The following is a 20,872-nucleotide window of genomic DNA, read 5'->3' on the forward strand; positions in this document are numbered from 1 at the left end:
AAAAAAATTAAAATTCTTGGCTTACAAAACAAACAGATCTTGGTCCTTAGTTCAGTTGCGTTTGTAGGTGTTCTAGTAAAGTATGATATTATTTAGTGATTAAACGGTTTTTAATCAAATATTGTTGGTGTTTTTGTCGTTGCAGTTTTTATTAAAGCTCAGCACAGATAATATAAAAAATCGCCCTTGGAAAAATAGTCGATCTTGATCCTTGATCGTTTGTTATTACGTCACAAGGCTAATTTGTGACGGCCCTAGATTATTCCACTGATAATCTAAAATTGTCAGTGCGAATCATTCAAGTAGGTTGGACTTTATTAGAGTTGTTGTTGATTTGATATTGAATTTATTTTTGGTTGAGGTTAATGCTAGACAATTGCGCATCTATACCTTTGGATAAACGTTTAACAATCGTTTGGGTTGCTGCAAGGTCTTCATTTTGCGTATTCTGATTTTCCTGAAGGACGTTTATGTAGTTTTTCAATCAATGTTTTCAAAACATAAATAATATTTTTCAAGTTCCTGTTCAATTCGGAGAGAAAAGGACTTTTTTTCTACGACGTTCCGTTTGCTAGTAAACAAATTAAAATCGATTTATTGCACAGCGTAATCGGGTTTTTATTAAAAAGTTGGATCTGCACTAGTTTTTGTCTAAAAAAATTAATATGAAAAATCAGTGGCGCAACATTTTTTTATTTAAAATTATCTACAGACGTGCCTGTGCCCACGCCACTGGAAAAGATGGAAACAAAATGTTTATCGCAAAACGTGTATTGTCAAATTTCATTATAAGCGGTTTCCGAAATATTAATAAATAAAAATGTTTTTTTTAAACTTTGACACCCTGTAGATCGGAAACTAATGGTTTTCAGAACCTGGTCTATTAACGAAATATATCCAAAATTACTTCCACTATTACCCCCTGCAAGGAATGTATCTACTTACCAAACACCCTGTATACAGAGTGGCCATTTTCTGAATCTTTGTATGGGTAACTTCTACATTTTTAAAGATAGAGAATCCGCTAAATGGGCAAAATTGGGCAGAACTCGATTGCCTATTCATTACCGTTTTCAAAATTTAGGTACCCGACTTGGTTCCTGCAATATCCTGAAAAGACAAGAAATCAACACTTTTTTAATTATTATCGTAAAATTCTAGGCTTATTCGATATAAATGTTCTATATTAATTTTCTAATTCAAAGTCCACAAGTCAAAAAAGTCAAAAAATTCAAAGTCCAAGTCCAAATTGTCGTATAATCGTTTGAATGTTTTCGAGGACGGTTGACGACGGTCAAAAGACCTCTCAAAATAGTAATCTCAGAGGCCCGTCTAGCATTTTAATCACATTTAATGTAGGTTGCAATCATGTCGCGCTTTTTTTGATTGGAATAATTCATTTTTACATCAAAACTAACTTAGATTTCTAAGTTGAATTTAATCAAGCCAAAAATTAAAATATGTTGTTATTATTTCGTTGCTATGGAAACAATGCTATGTTTTATACTATTTTCCATTGGATCACAGAAATCGTAATAAAATGCTCTATTTGGTAAAGCAATATTTAAGTATGAATGCCATTAGAAAGAAAATCAAAATTGTGTCATACGTCAAAAATTACAGTTATTTTATGCCATTTTGTCTGGACGTCAATTTCCTACAAGTTTTCTATTTAATGTTTTCATGTCAAATTAATATCAGCGGAACTGATGCTAGTTTAAAAATTTGAAAAACTTATTTATGAAAAGTTTTTCCCAAATATCTCTTGACAGCTGTCAAATTTTGGAAAAATAAATTTGGCTTCGAGTAGAGCATTCAAAACTACAACTCTTTGTCCATTTAACCTTTTTCGTAACCGCTATAGTTTCCAAAATCCCTGTACTAGATATACAGAGTGTGTTTTATCTTGAAATCTTGGAAACTACAGCAGATACTTAAATGGGCAAAAAACTGCAGTTTTGAAAGCTCTACTCGAAACATCGTTTAATTTTAATTATTCTTGGTACGATTTTTAAAATTTTTAACACTTTAAATCAGTTGCCGCCTTAATTAAATTAAGGTTATTGCCGATTATGAGGTCGTTGTCAAAATAAATACTGAATCATTTCGTTATTATTTGTTACTATGGAAACAATGCTGTATGCCGTCTACGCACTATTTTTCATGGCTAACTTTGGTTAACTACATTGAAAAAGTATAAATTCTGAGTATATCCGTGCAGCACAGAGTCTATATAAATATAACAGAGGTCGAGTGCTAACTACTGCTAGGAGCACTAACTACCGTATCGACTTGATATTCCTACTGTAATATTTAATCAATATAATAAATAATGCTCAGCGTAAAGTAAATAACATTACAGCCGTTTTATTAATTATATTTGCAGTCCAATCGAAAACTTAAATTTAGAAAGTTTTCCACACCGAGTAATCATAATCCATTTAAGGACTTCCATTTTGTCCAAAATAGAGAGTTATTGGACATGCATTGTCATGCAGTACTTATTTTAATACTGCATTTGCGTTATTTCTGTAACGAAATGATAGTTATTGGAATACCTAGTTCACTGCTTTCAGTATTAAACATGTGTTATTGTGTAACCTATCCTTACGTAATTTATTATTTATTATTAAATCGTTTTAGTTGGAAAAATCTGTTATCCGATCTTTGTAAACAATCCTGCAGTTAAAATGAACAATAATTTAAAGGCGCAAACTCCAAGATTCATTAATGTTATTTGATAGGTTCATACCATTTACACGCGCTCATACAATATCCGAGGTTGTTTATTTTCTCGGACGACCTAATTTCGTCTTTGGACTTGACAATGTTGGTGACCATGAAGCTGTCATTATTTCAAAGTGTAATTTTTGTCCTCAGTTTTCGGGTAAGTGGTTCAATTTGCATGATAAAGTTAATTATCTATAAAGGTAGTTGAATATTTGACCTCTTAGCTACTACCACCTAGGAGCTAGTAATCCTCGGTTCTGGCAATAGAATATTCGAATTCAATGGATTTATAACATGACATTAGTTTGACGGTTTTGTTGTTAAATATTTTTAAATTTTCAATTAAATGGCTCTTATCATTGAGTAGCATTAATGAAAATTAATGGAAAGATAAAAAGGTCAAGAGGTTATCATGGTTAGTCGTTTAAATAAAGATAATATAATATAATAACATCCGAATGTTGAAACTATCAGCACATCGTTTTTTGTTTTTATTTAATTTCTCGCTTTTAAATTTTCATGATTAAAATATATCATTCTTCCACGAAATCTCTTCCACGCCACTAGTGCTGAAATAAAAAAATATATTTGCTTGCGGTTGTTGTTGTTGTCGGCCATAGAAATGAAACTATTGGCTACAGGAAAAAGTAAAGTTGGTTGGCTGGTTCATGATTTAGAATAGAAAATGCGCCATGTCAAAAGAAATATTAATCGACATAAGTATAGTAATGTTAGTGTATTGCTTTCACGGTTTAAGCTCATTTCAGGAATTATTCAAAATGTGGGTCGTTATTCGTTCGTAACAGTAAAGTCTGTCGTGACATCCTTCACGTATGTTGAACGGGGAAATTTGTTTATATTCTTGTGTGATTCATATATGAATCATATTTATCATAGATCATTATATATCATATCATCATATATCAATCATAGATGTAATTCATATTTCAGTTTATGCATACTCGTAGGTGGGATTTTGAAAATAACGGTTTCCAAATGACATGATAAGAAATATTGAGTCAGAGAGTCAGAGTCTGTCAGAGAGTCAAAGTCAGAACTGGAGACATAGAGTAGTGTTCGAATCTCACGTTGTCCCAGAACGTCACCTTTTTTAGGTGTTTATTTTTAGTTAAATCTGTTTCCAGACACCTCGTTCGATGTTTAGATCTACCAGGAACGAGACAGTGTGGGGTTGGCTCAATTCTGTGAGTTGTCGACCGACCAAATTCGCTTTTCACTCCATTGGATCACCTTGGGACATTCTTCAGAGTTACGTTTGCTTTCGCAACGCTTCGTTTTCGACGGTTTTCTCAGATTTCGTTTTTTCCCTGCTTTCATCTTCATCATCATCACCCAACTATATGCTCGTCCACTGCTGGACATAAGCCTCCCGTAAAGATTTCAATCTCCCTCTATCGTGTGCTGCATTAAACCAGTTGGTTCGGATGCGCTTCAGATCATCCGACCAAAGAGTGGGCCCTCTGCCCCTGCTGTGGAAAGCATGGTCTCGTGGTCTCCATTCAGTTATTTGTTTAGACCATCTGCCGTCACTCATTCTGGCTAGGTGACCCGCCCAGTTCCATTTTAGAGGCGATATTATTGTGATGGCATCTGTTACTCCACTTCACCTCCGTGTCTGGAACTCTATCTGTCAGAGACAAGTCTAACATTATTATTTCCATGCCTCTTTGCGCTACTCTTATTTTGTTCGTGGTGTTCTTTGTTAGAGTCAGTGTTTCGGCTCCATAAGTTAGTACTGGTAAAATACATTGGTCGAAAACTCTCCTCTTAAAACCCATGGGAATATTAGACGTCAAGATGTAGCTCAATCTTCCAAAAGCTGCCCATGCAAGACCTATTCTTCTGCCAACTTCGCAGGTTTGATTATCTTTTCCTAATCGAATCTGATGAATGAAGTCTAACTCGAATTCTTCGTTTTAGCTCATCCCATAAGTGTTCGATCGGATTTAGGTCAGGACTGTTTGCTGGCCACTCCATAACCCGAAAACCGACTTCTGCAATGTAATCTTGCACGATTATTGCGGTGTGCGGCCTGGAATTGTCATGCATAAAGGTAATTTCTCCAGTGTAGTCGATGTAAAGTACCACATGAATTGCTAAAATCTCCTCGATATATCTAATAGCAGTTGAAGCTCTTCTTCCGTGAATAGAAATTGCACCCCAGATAATACAGGAACAACCTCCATAAGCACTCCACTCTTCAAAGCAGCAATCTGCAAATCGCTTTCTTGCTCTTCGGTACACTTTATTTCTGCGGTCGCTAACATGAAGGCAAAAGGAAGACTTGCTTGCCGATGAGCTGGAGTAAGTTTTGGACCAATCGCAGGTGTTTTAGGGGCCAAGTTATTTGCCTGCAGTCTTCGCCTTACTGTCCACTGACTAATAGCCACTCCTCGTACTTCACGGAGCTGTCGTTGCACTTGAGCGAATTATGGTGACGATTTCTTAATGTTGTTGACACAATAAAGCGGTCATCACGAGCGGTTGTAAATCGCTTTCTGCCTGTTACAGGTAGCCTATAAAAGGATCCAGTTTCCTCATAACGTTTGCACACTCTTCGAACCGCTACGCGAGTCATATCCACTTGTCTTGCAACAGTTCGGTGACTAAGTCCATTTTCGATTAAAGCAATAACTTGGCCGGCTTTTTGTGGTGTAGTATGCATTAAACTAACACACTTAAACACTATTGAGATTACGAGAATCGAATTAATATGCAAATTTCAGTTGCAAACGCAATAATTTTAGTATTTAACAATTTTTTTAATTTCGTTACAATCACCACATAGACACGTTTCATTTGTATACCGGTTGCTACGCACATAAACGATAAGCCTTCTTGATAAATTTATACTCACATTAAAGCTTATTAAATTGTCTTTCAAACAGCATATTACTCTTTTTGATCTGATGAATAGTTTAACAAAATATATAGTTAAAGTCGAAAGTTTACATCTGCGATAGCAAGCTAATTGGTCTGTAGTTTTCTATTTGGGCTATATCTTCTTTCTGGTGTGAAAGTATTATGATGGACTTGTTCCATTGATCAGGCGTTATGGAGTTTCTTAAACAAGCATTGTATAGTGTACACAGTATTTTTAGAAGTGCTGATCCTCCTAGTTTTATATTTTTGGTGCTAATTTCGTCATCTCCTGGCGATTTATGGTTTTTCATGTGTTTTAAGCAGTGTTTCTTATTTCGTCTTGAGTGATTTCTGGGATGTCTTCTGATCCCTGGTTTTGTATCACTGGAATGCCTACGCCAATTTCTGTTGTAGTTTTCTTATAGAGTTCCACATAGAAGCTTCTTATGATTAGCAGGATGTCTCGCTTATTTGAGGTAGTTTGTCCATTCTTGTTGTCAATTATCTTACTTAATTGCTTCTTACCCTCTGACAACTTTTTCCTAAGCACTTTCATTCCCCTGTTTTCCTCTCTCACCGTAGTTATTTCCTCTATTTGTGTAGCCTTACATCTCTTCGAATCGCCTTTAATATTTCTTTGTTGATTTCTCTAAGCTGAGTGGCATTGTTTTGATGTTTGTCTGTTCCCCTGCTTTGCTTTTATTACTTTCGTAATTAGCCTCCATGATATCCCACTTTTTTCATTGATCTGGTTATATTCCAGCATACTTACTTACTTACTCACTCTGTAGGGCTACAGCCCCTGATGGGCTTTGGCTGACGCGACGACGTGCCTCCATCTAACTCGGTCGGTCATAAGCTGCGTACCATTTATCCCGAATTCTGCCATCGTCTCCCGGATCTTAACTCTCTTCACACTAACATAGGCCTGTTGAAAGTCTATAAACAATTGGTGTAGATGCTTATTAAATTCCCAGCTTTTTTCTAGGATCTGTCTAATTGTGAACAGTTGATCTGTTGTTTACCGGTTTGTCCGAAAGCCACTCTGATAGTCTCCTATTATTTCCTCTGTGAGTGGGGTACTTCTCGACAGGATTATATTTAAGAGCACTTTGAATGAGACGTTTATAAGCGATATTCCTCTATAATTGTTGCATTCAATTCTGTCTCCTTTTTGTGTATGGGGATTTTTTGTCCATAATGCCTTCTTTCCAGTCTTCTGGGATCTTCCCGTTTTTCCAAATAGTTATTATGAGTTCGTGTAGTTGGGATGTTACTGTGTTTCCGGTGTGTTTCAGGAGTTCCGGGGTTATCGTGTCGTTACCAGGAAATTTGTTGTTTTTCAAGTTTTTTTTGGCGTTCTCATCATTTCAATCGAGAAGGGTTTTCGTCTCGCATTTCCGCAGTTTGGAAGCTGGCCGGTTCTTCGTTATTTGTAGCACCCTGGTAAAGAAGTTGTTCAAAGTACGCTTTCCATGTTTGGAGCCTTTGGTTAGTTTTGGAGGTCTCCGTTGTCGTCCTTATTTCTTGTTCTTAATTTCCTGGTGTTGTTCCTTCCATTGATTTCTAATTCCTGCAACTCCTGATCCTGTTGTTCTCCTTTTTCCTTCTAAGTAGTTTATTGGCCTCTCTTCTTAGTTGTCTGAATTTACTGTTATTGTCTTCAGTAAGCTACTGCATTATTGCATCTTCTGTCTTGCATTATTTCATAAGTACCCTCTCATGTTCTGGATCGTACCAGTGGTTTTCATTATTGTTCCTTGGCTTTACTGTCATAGTCGCACTTGCTGCCCTTATGACTGCTTCAGATAGTAATTTCCATCTCGTGTCTATGTCATCTGTATTTGTAATTTCTTGGATTTGGGGCCCTATTTCCAACTGGAAGCGCCTTCTGGTTTTTCGTTTTCCAATTTTGCTGTATCTCACTGTTGATCTTGTTTGGATTGCGCATTATTTGAGGTTAATATTCTGATTCTCAGCTTTGATCCTACAAGAAAATGATCCGAGTCCGCGTCTGCCCCTCGATAGCTTCTTACATCCAGGACGTTGCTTCCATACCTTGCATCAATTACGACGTGATCAACTTGGTTTTTGTTTTACCGTCAGTGGAGGGCCATGTCTCGTTATGGATAGCTTTGTGATCATACATTATAGATTTAATAAGCTGCTAGTTCTGCAGGTATTAGCCCATTATCATTTAAGAATACGTGTAAGCTTTTTGTGCCCACGTGTTGCCTTAATGCCGCTTCTCCTCCTAGCTTTGCATTAAAATCTCCTAATATAAGTTTCATATCCTGTTCAGGTATAGCTCCTACTTTACTCTCCAGGGTGTCATATAAATCGGCTTTCATCCTTAGGTTGCATAATCGGTCACTAAGGAGTTCAAATTTTAGGACTGAGCCCAGCAGGTTTTTCTCAATTGCAAAGCCAGTGCCGAACTGTTGCACGTTCTGGTTGTTACCACTATAAAAGATAACTGGGTTTTCTACATAAAGATTTTCTTAGCAAGGCCCTCTTATTCCCTGTAGTGCAATTACATCCATTTTCAGCCGCTCAATTTCTTTAATTGTTCTGACCACTGCACGCTTTCTGCACCAGCTAAGTACATACATTCCATGTTCCAATATTCGTTCCAATTCCTTTTCCTTGCTTTGAACGTCTCTGTTTATCCATCCTGCTCCGAGGCTTGTCTTGCGTCTTCACAACCGCGAAATTTTTTATGAGGTGGGGTGGTTAGCCTCACGCTCAATCCTCCTCCTTGATCCGGGCTTGGGACCGAATCACCCTTTCAGTTGTCCCAGGCGGAGTTGTTATGTTCTAGCATGTCTGGCTAATTCTGATGTTGTTGTAAGCTTCTTCACTAATTTTTTTCCATCTGTTACAATAAAAGACATGTATGCTGGAAAGTATGTTCGGCAGAACCTATCTCGCCACAATACATACGCTCAACATCGGGTTTGGCCAATTTCGTTCGTAAAACGGGTAGTAGGATTCCATGGCCCGTAACAACATCAAATAATAGTCGGGTTGTCCGTGCTGTCTCTCAACCCATTTTTCGATTTCTCATTAGTCGTTTTGTCCATTTGTGAGTGTCTGACTCCTTTCACCGTTTTTACCGTTTCGTAAACATTTACTGTAGTGTTTGCTTTTTTTCTGCGCTGCTAATTGTTTGAGGCCTTCTATTATACATTTCAGTTTTTTCTTCAGTTTTTTAATTTATAGCAAAAATGACACACAATACTAAGAGTGCATTGGTGGATACTGTCATGTACGGCTGGGTTACCCGGATAGCTGCAACTCTTTATAGTGTGCTGTACAATTTCAAGTTGTTTTGTTTCCGCATGGCTATTTCCCAAATTGGCAAGACGTACATAGAGCATTATTTTCAGTATAATAATCTACTTTTAAGTGTTTTTGGTCCATCAGAGCCCTAATGTTCTTTGCTGCTTTTTCGTGAATCAGTTGAGCGTGTTTACTRAATTCAAGATCACCTAGAAGACCCCAAGAAGATGAAGATTTGAAGCATAAAGTGGAAAAAATGAACCAATTGAAACCAGCAAATTGATTAGCAGAATATCTGCAGTAGAATGGCATGCAAGATCTCAAGTTTTGACTTTCCAATACCTTTTCCCATGGGGTTATGTAAAAATGAATTGAAAATTTTCATTACGAAAATTTCGCATAATGGCCCTCATAACTAGCAATATATATCACTTACATTATTTTCAGATTTATGCAACCGTTAAAGTGTCCGTATTTTATGAAACATTATGTCCTGATTGCATAGCTTTCATAACAAATCAACTCCATCCCAACTACAAAGCATTTGGCAGTAGCTTAATAGATTTGCAGCTCATTCCGTGTGGATTCGAACATGTAAGAAAAAAACCTGTAGAATTCAAAGAAACCACGCTATAAATGTTAAATCGATTTAATGGTCTCCTGATTTAAGGAAAGTGTAGTTAATGGCTCAAAGATATTTATTTGCCAACACGGGCAAAATGAATGTTATGGAAACAGAGTACATGGATGTGTTATAGCATTGTATTCTATCACAATAAGTGAGAGCTTTGCGGCTTGCAGTGAAAGCTCAGATAATCCTGCATCAAAAGAGGCTTTACAAAGCGTAAGTGTATTTTGCATAAATATAGTAGGCTATTTAAAATAAAACGACATGAAGGAAAACATGTTTATGCATGAGCGTATTCGGCAGCGTTTTTTCTCTGCGGAATTCTCACACAATTTTCGACCTCAAAAGAATTAAGTTTTTGTAAACAGTTCGGGCCACAATGGCATAAATAAAAAGTAATAGTTCTAAAAAGTATTGATTTACTAGTATAATTGTTAACAAGTGTAACTAACTACTTTTACTGCAAACTCTTTTTATTTTGCAGTGTGCAAGCAGCAATCAGATTTCTTGGCCTGACATTGAGATGTGTATATCTTCAATAGCGGGTGAGAAAATAATGGAAGCAAACGAAAAAATAACAGCCCAACTTAATCCACGCTCAGTACCAACAGTTGTTTTCAATGGTGGCTTTAATGAGAACGATGCCAACCAATCTATTGATGATCTTAAGGGAGTTATCTGCAAATATTTGAACAACAATCCACCACAATGTCGCTCAAATATAAACCCCAGTATAATAGTATTATAGGACATCTATATGCTATGTAATAAACAATAATGTTATTATACTGAAATAAATACAATTTTTATTATATTTTGAAGGTTTGCTAATTTTGTATGTACAGCATGTATTCTTCATTAGTTGATAGCTACTTACATTATTCATTTAAATAAAAACTATATACATACATACATACATACATACATACATAAATACATACATACATACATACATACATACATACATACATACATACATACATACATACATACATACATACATACATACATACATACATACATACATACATACATACATACATACATACATACATACATACATACATACATACATATATACATATATACATACATACATACATACATACATACATACATACATACATACATACATACAAGGTAGCTCTATAACCCAGAGTGGCTCTAGGCTGACTGCACGCACTATGCTCTTCCAGGCATCCCGTTCCTCGAAAAGATCCGGGTTCAGAGGGATATTGATTTGAGTGCGATCTGCTTTGATGTTGGCTTTCCATCTCTGGCGTGGTCTCCCAAGTGGCCTTCCCGTCCAGTTTCGTCAGTCTGTCGTCATCTCGTAGTCTATGGACATGCCCATACCATCTTAGGTCTGGGACTTAATTTCTTTGACAATATTCCCGTCGCCATAAAGCTGATTAATCTCGGCGTGGTCCTTCTCGTCATGCGATAATCTTTGATCTGATATGATACTGGTTGCTATAAGGGTCGTGGTGGAGACCAAAGGTTTTTCTTAGGATTTTGATTTCAAAACGCCTCAGTTTTTCTTCATTAGCCTTATTCCTTGTGCCTTACTCTTTTTTTTTGTATTACGTTTTAAAAAACATAAATTCCACCACATCAACGTAGCATGGAAATACGACAATCCAATGAAACATGTGTCAAAAATTACGATAGTTATAGCTACAATAGATTTTTAAAAAATAACACTAACATTAAAATTAGTGATCCTGTATAGGATCTCCATTTAGATCTATACATTTTCTGTAATAAATTTCAATTTTCTCAGAAACGTTAGGAATATACAGAGTGATTTAAAATTGACTTACAAACTTAAAAATGATTTTACAAACTGCTTGTTGGGCATTTCGCCTCAAAAATTTTAGTCTTTAAAAACGACGGAATTTCCTCACGTCTTTTATTACAGATTGATAAATAGTGCTCTTATTTCGCAATAAGAACGATTAATTCAACGAGTAAATTTAATACTAGGACTATCTTCAAAACTGAAAATACAATTAGAAGCAAAATTTCAGTAACAAAACCTAATGACAATGCGAATGCAATAAATTTTATATAGGAGAAACCTCAATACCATCACACAAAAGAATCAAAGAACACCAATCATAGATAAAAACAGAGAATATTATAAGTCACATACTTGTCAACATGCATTTGATAATGGCCACAAAATGCAATGAAAAATTCTACAATTTTAACAAAAAAACCATCGACAAAAAAACGTAAAATTAAAGAAAGCGCACTAATTTTACTAAATCAAAATAATTGTTTTGCTTCATGTTCAGTTAATTTAAGTCATACATGGTAACCTATGCGAAAATTTGAAGTTGACCAGAGAAACATACTCCCAAATTAACTTTACACCAAAATTATTAATTAACATAACCTTTATTAGTTTAAGCAATTAAATTAAGTCGCATAACTGACAATTTGCACAGACGAATTATCCGAGCGAATTTTCATATACTGTATTATCCTACTATTGTTACACAATTTATTAACATACTCTTTTTTAGGTTCATTTAGATTCTTTTAATAACGATAGCAGATAATAGTTATCGAAACGTCAAGGCAATTTTTCAAATTAATTTTTTTACTAATTGGAATTTTCTCTTACAGCTTGAGTCTAAGTGTGTCGCAGGATACCCTCTAGGTAATAGTTCTTCATTACTTTTTGATAAATAATTTGTTCTTATTGCGAAATAAGAGCACTATTTACCAATATGTAATAAAAGACGTGAGAAAATTTTGAATTTTTTAAATACAAAATTTTATGAGGCGAAATACCCAACAAGCAGTTTGTAAAAAAAATTAATTGTTATTAAAAACTGAGAAATTTGACAAAAACTATATTAGAAAAACGACAACAATGATTTTCAAGGTAAGCTGCCTAATTAACATTATGCAAAAACCTGTTGCTACGAAATTATTAAGAATTTCGGTAACCATGGAAAATATAGGAAGTGACAATAAATTAAATAAAGATAAAAAATAAATTCAACAGGATTCCTTAAATGTGAAACGTCCTCTTTCGAAATATCAATGTCAACAAAGAGATATTGTTCTTTAGTGTTATCATAACCTCGAATTGGTGTGTATACAAATAAACATACATTTCTGTCTTTAACTCCAAACAAGTTAGTACATCTGTTATCACATTATTATACACTCTTCTCTAGCAGCTTATCATACGCTTTAACTATTAACTAATTAAACGCTTAATTATTAACTTCCGCTCAATTTGTACCATTGTTCGGTAAACTTCAATGTACCCTTGTGTTGTATGTATCTTGCATACGTGGTAGGAATGTAGCCCTTTATCGGCATTTATTTGGTGTCTAGAAAAATGTCAGTTGTTGTGCAATGCTCTGAGTATCCCTGGAAGGCTCTGGAGCAATTATCTCCGATACCTGTCTGGAACTCGAACATCTATTTCGTCCACCATCTTCCTGGAGCAAATCTTCCAGTGTTTCTAGCCCTTTGTGGGCGTAGTTCTTACAGCTCCAGCTATGTTAATTAATGTGGCATTCACCCATAGTTAATAGCATATCATCATATTCGATATTGGTGTACATTTTGTCAAAGAAGTAAGTCACAGTTTCACAAATGCTTGTGATTATTGACAAAGGCCAGCTACCTGTAACTATTTGTTAATGACAAAAAACATCATTTACCCCTTTAACTTATAATCAAAAAATTGCAGAACTTTTTCAATATCAAAAAATTTCGTGATTTGAAGCCAAGATCGTAACTTTTCTTTTCGAAGGGTTAAATATTCTTATTGGCCACCAACTCTTTCAAAATAGTACTTAATAACAAAGTTGAAATTCGATAATCAACTGTTAATATATTTTTTTATAATATAATTATTTCGGAAAAAACGATTTCAGTATTTTTATCATACTTTCTGAGCCCTATAGCCCCTTAAAAGCAATGGCGCCAATTTTGAATCACCCTGTATAACTATTCTGCAAACATACTCGAATAATTTCATTAATCTAACAGTAGCTGAGAGATTTGAAAAGCCGAAGAGCATGATTTATAGAGAGGTGAGTTAAATTGTCAAATTAAATCAAGTTTGTGACATACATCGTACATATATTTGACGTATTTCACAAAGCCTAATTTATCAAAATTTGGAAAAAATCGCCTTAAGGAGTCGTCTACTTTTATGTGTCGTAACTGTATATTACTCATTTTCCCCAAAAAGGTGGGAGCATTGTGGGTGCATTTGTTTAAGTTTTTTATGGGACCAACATTGGTTCACAGTATATATAAAAGTAGGTACTAGCGAGAGCTACTTTCCCGGCTCAGTATCCAATTTGAAATGTATGAGTAGCATCAACGACAAAATAGGAGGAAAGCAGTAGTTATAAATGTATTTAGTGTCTTACTTATTTATTTTGAAATTTGAAAAAATAATAAAAACAATGCCACTAACATAACAGCGTTAAAGCTTTAAATTTAAAAAATTATAAGAATTTAAGGTGGTAATTAATAATAGTGGTATAATATATTATTATAGTAATTAACGAAAACATAATGAAACATTTATTATAACAACACCGTAATTGAAGGCAATATCTTGTAGTAAATTTATAGTAAGGGAAACTTGACTCGTTGGACTCGTAAATACGGTGAGTCCTCGTGTTTTTGGTGATAACAAGTGATAATCGTGATATTAATAAATTGTTACCTTAAAAAGAAACGTGCAAAGTTGTGCCATTCACAGGAAAAACGGCCTGAATTTTTCTAACCGGTACTATCTTGCACATTTATCAACAGGGACCAGTGGCGTAAGTTATTCTGAAGACACAAGTGAAGAGTGAAATTCGATCCCTATTAAATCTTAGCCAAAAGCTTACAAATTTTGAGTTACTGTTTACCATTTTCAATTTGAAACATATAATGTAGTTACCTATATGATGGTGAACGCATTCGCTGTAAATGCCGTATATCTTGTGGATAGTGGTTCCACAAAAGTATGCGCGAGAGATTGCCTACGCTCTCGGGGACAGCATGGCACAAGAAGAAGAAGAATGTAGATATAGGAGTCAGAACATGAAAGAACCTTTCATGCCTAGAATAAATCGATTAATACAATATATCGATTGGTATCTACTGTTAGTACTTTTATACCTTCCACCTGTTTTTCATTAATAAATCGCCGACCGATAGAATTCATTGTTGCTCCCAAACAAATCGAGGTTTAAGAATGACTTTGGTTTCGGATAATTAGCACATCCCAATGGTCCGTGCAAATTCGTACAAAGGACTTCAGTTCTAGTAGACGAGCTCCAGTAGGTCGTAATTAAATTGGGTCATTTCCTCTTTTTCGCACGATTTTTGAGAAACCCACTTCGAACGAAAACGCATTCAAAGGACGCCCGGTCTTCAGGTTCCAGTTTACTTGACCAAAAGTACCATACATTTTCATTCGTTTGAGTCGAGATTTTAATGTTGATTTTTCTTCTGGGAGAACGCAAAATATAATGTATTTTCTTAAATCAAAGTTACAATTAAAGATTGGCATTTAAATTGCCTACGATAATTGAGAAGTGTTTCTTTTTTCTGTTTTGATTTGCGGAAGTTGCATACTCGTGTAGTTGCTGTATTTCGATTTCTTCAAATCAACTTGTAGACACGTGTCGTTGAACAATTGGAAGGCTGTATCTTTCGGATATACGATGTAGGCCAGTCAGGCTGATGGTAAATTTATTTTAATTTTTTTATCCTTGAATATGATTTTTTTCTGTGAGTAAATGTTCTCTTACGCACACCCAGAGCTGATGATCTGTGCTCTGGGCTGTGTGGAACTCCTCGGCCATCTTAATCCCGGAAACCGCATCCCTGTAGGACTTGTGTGTGGTTCCCTTCTTTACGAAAGTTCCCACATACAGCCGCCCAGATGCTGGTTTGTTGGGTGTGCTGCCATCCGACCGGTGTCGCTTTTGCGTCCCTGTCGTGGCAGCTTTTTTGGGGTGTGCTGGTTCCACTGAGGGGCTACCTAGCACACTTTTGGTAGTTTTTCCGCCTGGCGGTCCCGAGAGTTTTTTTGCGACCCTTCGGTACTTTGCCAGCTGCAGATTCCGACAGTTCTTCTGAGGAAGTCCCGCCGGTATTTTGTGGTGGTATGATGGTGGTGGCGTTTTCTTTTTTATCATTGCCACGAGCAGCTAGGGAGGGGTTAGGTCCACTCACACAGAGCCGCGCATGTGTGGGTAAGGTTGATACAATGACGTGCGTCTGTTGCCTCAAGGTTAGTTGCTTTTGGCTAGATTTACTCCTCGCATTGCATCTCTTGGCTCGTACTATACCGTGAGAATTGGGAAATGTCATAGTGACATAGTCACGCGATCTGGGCAGTAAAATCAAGATCCCCACGCCTCCTAGAGTACCTATACCGAAGCCGTAACCACGAGAGTCGTTGAACTGCAGACGCTTTGCTGTTTGTGCCACGAGCTGGTCCGAGGTGACGGCTTTCGATCCAGATTCTCGGTTTTTATGCCACTACCTTTACGTATCTGCCCGGTCTTTCCCCTATCCGCCACCTGGGAACGCACCCGATGGGTCGCTCAAGCTGCACGGGAAATATCTAATCTAATATCAGAGTATTTTATTGACTAGCATACCTATACCGTCCGTGTTCGTGTCAAGTGCGTGTTCGTATCTTTGTTGTTTAAATATGGGACGTGTCCTCATTTTACGAATACTTGTGTTTAGCTCTGCTCGTCGACGCACACGCCTTAATTCGTCCATTTTACATGCGAGAGTTCTTCCTGTTCATCTATTTGATGAATCGACTTCGTAGTCCTTATGTTAAACGTGGCTGTATGTAACTTACTTGATCTGTGGTTCTGGTTGGAAGGTTGTAACCAATTGTTGCATCCCCTAGAATCCTTGAGATAGCCTTTTTGCAAAAGGTAGGAGTTGTCGCAAGATGATCTACCCATCCGGGTACACTTCTCGTTGTTATAAAATTCTCCATTTGAATGCTTCTGGCATTCCCTTTTATTACTTATATTGAAATCCGTCAAATAAACCTAGAAATTGCATCGGCTATTTAGTCATTTGGATATCCTATAGCGTTTTTAATGGAGCCATTATTTCCAGTAAGTACCATAAATCATTGGTGAGTGTGTGTTATTTTATCGTTGTAGTTACCTCATTACATTTTTTAAGCAAACAAGGCAGGCTGATTGATCTTTAGTTGTTTTATCTTTGAAATTGCTTTATCACTAATATGCAAACTTGAAGTATTTGTACAGTTGCTTATATTAAAGTAATTCGCTCAAACGCGTTTATTATTATTATAGATTTTATTGTCATAATGAAATTCGTTACTTGCTTCATTTTTGTTTCAGTGGCGTTAGGATTTCAAGTAAGTATTTTGAGAAATTTATTGAACATATCTTGCACTTACGAGACACGGTCATTTTGAATTTGCGTTGAATAAACCAATGCTTTCAGATTTCGGCAGCAGTGAAGGTTTCCGTCTATTATGAGACTCTGTGCCCATATAGTATAGCCTTTATTAGCAATCAGCTTCATCCAAACTACAAGATATTTGACAATCTTATTGAACTGGAATTAATTCCCTATGGTCACGCTACAGTAAGATATAAAGTTTACACAAAAAATTGTTTCTCTGTTTATGATTATGAAGCATTTTTTATCTACTTTTCTAAATTGACTTTCGATTTACTTAATGGAATATTTGATTTATAAGGAGGAAATTGTTGATGGTATGAAAACATTTACGTGTCAACATGGAACAGATGAATGCTATGGAAATACAGTTCATGGATGTGTCATCGAATATCAGAACATCTCCACAAGCGAATTATTTGTTTTTTGTGGGCAGAGCTCAAGTAGTCCCGCATCTCTAGAAATATTGGAAAAAGTACGTCAAAATCAGTAATTTTTCTTAGAAAATTTGTTGAAAAGGGTGTGGTTGGTTGTTAATCTTGCAGTGTGCTATGGACAATGAAATCCCATGGTCCGATATCGAAAGTTGTCTATCATCAGGTCAAGGAGAAGATATTCTGGAAAAACATGGCCAGAAAACTGATCTTCTGAATCCTACAGGAATTCCAACAATTGTCTTTAATGATGTGTTTAATGATGATGATTGGAGAGAATCGTTAAACGATTTTAAAGCAGTTTTATGTAAATATTTGGAAAATGAACCGGATAAGTGTAAAAGTTCGCTTTATCATTTTGATGCTGAAATTAAATGAATCCGTTTAGCATTTGACGACGGTAAAACAATTTTTAAGCAGCTCCCCTGTTCTCATTCTTGTCCTTTTACACGGCGGCAAAGGTAACATAATTTTGAAATTAATAAATACTTTGTTATTGAAGTGATTAGTTTTAATATTCTTTAATTATAAGTTGAGTGAAAGCTAAAAAGCCAAAGTTTTTTTTATTACTCCCTTCTATTTACAGTTTAAATAACAAACTATACGTAAATGTCAGGTTAAAATTAAAAGAAAAGTAATGTAGAGAATATTTCAGCGAACATTTCTCTCTTTTAATCAACTAACTTAAATTCAGTTGCTTAAAAAGCTTCAAAGTTCCCAAGCTAAAATGAAACCAAAAAAAATTTTCAATGTAGTTGAAACGGGGAAAGTTCGAACTGATGTTAGTCTTAATTATATCCAGTTAATCAGCCCTGTGCTGTATCATAAATGCTATTTTTAACACACACGTTATGGCAATTTAACAGTTCAGGATAACATTTTCGATAACGCAGCAACACAACCGCGGAGTGCTCTATCTCCGAGTTAACGTGTACGTTTCCGACCCAGTTATCCAACAAACATTAAAAAGAAAAAAATATTGGATGCATAAAGTGAGATGCCTTTATACGAATAGTTTATTAGTTATAGAGAGATTTAACATCAAATCATCGAAGCTTCTAAAACATATGCACCACATGTGCACGTTTTGAACATTTGGCCCACTTACTAACATACTTGTCTTTGTTTATGATTTGCATTCACTTTCAATTTCGTTCGTTATTGTTCCTGACCCATCTTCTCAAACTCTTTCAACGGAGCATGTACAGAAGAGGCAAAAACACAACCCGCAAACAATTTGAAAATTTAGTAGTTTGTGGAGGCAAATTAAGTTTATTTTCAAGAATATTTACTAATTGTTCTAATAAAGCTAACCTTCTAAGACCACCAAAAGACATATTTTTGTTTTAAATTAGAAACAAATTATAGCTAAAACACAAAACTACGCTCCAATTAAACACAATTGTTTTATTTATTCCTTCGAGCTTAACTTCGAGGGACGCACGTTAAGTTCGATAGCGGCATGTGATTTGATGCTGTTTAGGGTTTGTCGGTTTTTAAAAACCGGGTTTTTGGAGAAAATTGTGAAATTCGAAAACCGATTTTTTAGTAGAAAATATCGGTTTTCAATGTATGAATAACACTTAAAAAAGTTAAAAATGACAGTTGTACCAGAGCAAGCGGTTTAGTTCGTGGAATAATATCAGTCCGATATGATTCCAAGAAACTGTGTGTTTTGTCTATTGGATGAATTAATTTATATTTTATATCAGTTTGTCTTCTGGTTTCTTTATGTACAGTTAATAATTTCAGTGTTCAGGGCCATTGATCGATATTTGATATAGAGGATATTATACAAAATGTAAGTAGGTAACATATTTTAATATTATAAACGTATAAATGTTTCTTTATATTTTGTATATCTTTGTAGTCCTAACCAGACGTGTGAAATTATTTCCAAAAAGTAGAAAAACAAAAAGCCCGTTGTATTTATTGCAATAAAATGTTTACTTGCAAAGGATGAAACACACGCAGTCTACATAATCATTCGAAAACAGTGCACGATAAAATAACCGAGAAGAAATTGTTGAAAAAGTTGTAGAACTTCTTAAAGTTTTAGGTCCGATAAAATTTACAGCCGAAGCTTTAGGTAGACAAGATGCAAATTTATTAACAAGTGAAGGTATATTTGAATTTTTCCTGGGTGAAGTACAAAATTTTTAATCCGAAATTCGTTTTTCATCCGAAAATCGATAGACGTCCTCTGTTTTCTGAAATCATATTTTATTAAGCAAAAAAATAAGAAGAATATTTTAATTTGTATTAAAATTGACCGGAATAGAAAATACTCGGTCCTTTACTTAATTGTCTTTAAAACTAAACTTGATTTTAATAATTTTTCTTACTCTTGTATTTCGGCTTTTTTAATAATTTACATTATATAACACACAATTATATATTTTCTAATTGTTTTTAATAAGTATCCATCTGTATCTAATAACATTGTTTTTAAACAAAATAAAATGATTATTATGAAATTATATTGTTTTTATTTATTCGCACCCTTTGCTGAATCACTCGTTTCACTATTATAAAAATATTTACATTCTTATATGTGAAAATTGGGGGGTTATGGGGTTGTGTTGTAGAGGTAGCACCTTTTATCAAGGACGGTCGCGCTCAAAGACATAGTAGGTGAGCGGTCGGCGATAACTAGTCCTCACAAAACACCCAATTCTCACTTATGACTCCACGGGCAACTGCATCGACCTGCAGGCTAAACTAAGTGAGGATAGCCAGATGTGGCGAACACCCCGCAGCGTCTGACCCAGAATGGGCGGCTGCAAACAGCGTCGGTTCTCCAGGTCAGGAGCGGCTGATATCCACATCTTCCAACCCGTCTAGCCAGCGTGGAAGATTATGGCGAAAAAACTTCCCGTAAACCATGTTGGATTTTAAAACAAACGAAATAGTACCCCAGGTGGGTAGATCATCACATGACAAATCCCACACCCGTAACAGGGTCAGCCTCAAAGATTCTGGGGTAGGCAAAAATTAATCCCCTCCAATCTTAATACAGAACAAATTTAAGCTTCACCTTGCCACCTATAATATTCGAACATTGAGATCAACCGAACATCTAGAAGAACTAGATGTGGAACTATCCCGTATCAAATGGAACATCTTGGGCCTATGCGAAACTAGGCTGCCTGACGAAAAATGCACCACACTGAAATCAGGCCACCTTTTGTATCGAAACAAAAGGAAGGAAAATTCATACATTGGCGGAACAGCGATAATGATTCATAAGAGTATAAAGCAGCTCGTTACGAAGATGAAATCCATATCGAGTAGAGTCATTTATATAGTAGTAAAAATATCGTAAAGATATAGTGTCCAAATAATTCAAGTATATTCCCCTACAAGCTCTGCACCCGATGATGAGATAGAGAACTTCTACGATGACATTTCACAGGCGCTGGCAACAGAAACAGCACATTACAAATTCATTATTGGCGATTTCAATGCCAAA

At 35.6% G+C, this 20,872-nt stretch overlaps 2 protein-coding genes across 5 annotated transcripts; both read left to right on the top strand.

Moving 5' to 3' along the window:
* Positions 1-2,724: 2,724 nt before the first annotated feature.
* Positions 2,725-10,337, top strand: LOC109533917 (GILT-like protein 1). The gene is made up of 4 exons (XM_019899431.2): positions 2,725-2,887; positions 9,343-9,489; positions 9,566-9,739; positions 10,008-10,337. Exons 1-4 carry the CDS (start codon positions 2,828-2,830, stop codon positions 10,269-10,271), a joined length of 645 nt encoding a protein of 214 aa, XP_019754990.2. The 5' UTR covers positions 2,725-2,827; the 3' UTR covers positions 10,272-10,337.
* A 5,334-nt stretch (positions 10,338-15,671) lies between these two features.
* LOC125503923 (gamma-interferon-inducible lysosomal thiol reductase-like) lies at positions 15,672-17,901 on the top strand. 4 transcript variants are annotated; one of them, XR_007281159.1, is made up of 5 exons: positions 15,672-16,670; positions 16,903-16,919; positions 17,009-17,152; positions 17,268-17,441; positions 17,512-17,901. XR_007281159.1 is itself a non-coding variant. In XM_048665069.1 (5 exons), coding segments are annotated over exons 1-5 (603 nt in total). In that variant the 5' UTR covers positions 15,675-16,649; the 3' UTR covers positions 17,779-17,901. The 4 variants fall into 4 exon arrangements, 2 of the variants coding, with proteins under 2 accessions (XP_048521026.1, XP_048521024.1); XR_007281160.1 differs by having other exon boundaries at positions 15,672-16,461; XM_048665069.1 differs by having other exon boundaries at positions 15,675-16,650.
* The last annotated feature ends 2,971 nt before the right edge of the window (positions 17,902-20,872 follow it).

This window comes from Dendroctonus ponderosae, unplaced genomic scaffold, assembly GCF_020466585.1.
Source record: "Dendroctonus ponderosae isolate FM_Combo_2020 unplaced genomic scaffold, Dpon_F_20191213v2 Dpon_F_20191213_3, whole genome shotgun sequence".
In the NCBI taxonomy this organism is placed as follows: domain Eukaryota; kingdom Metazoa; phylum Arthropoda; class Insecta; order Coleoptera; family Curculionidae; genus Dendroctonus; species Dendroctonus ponderosae.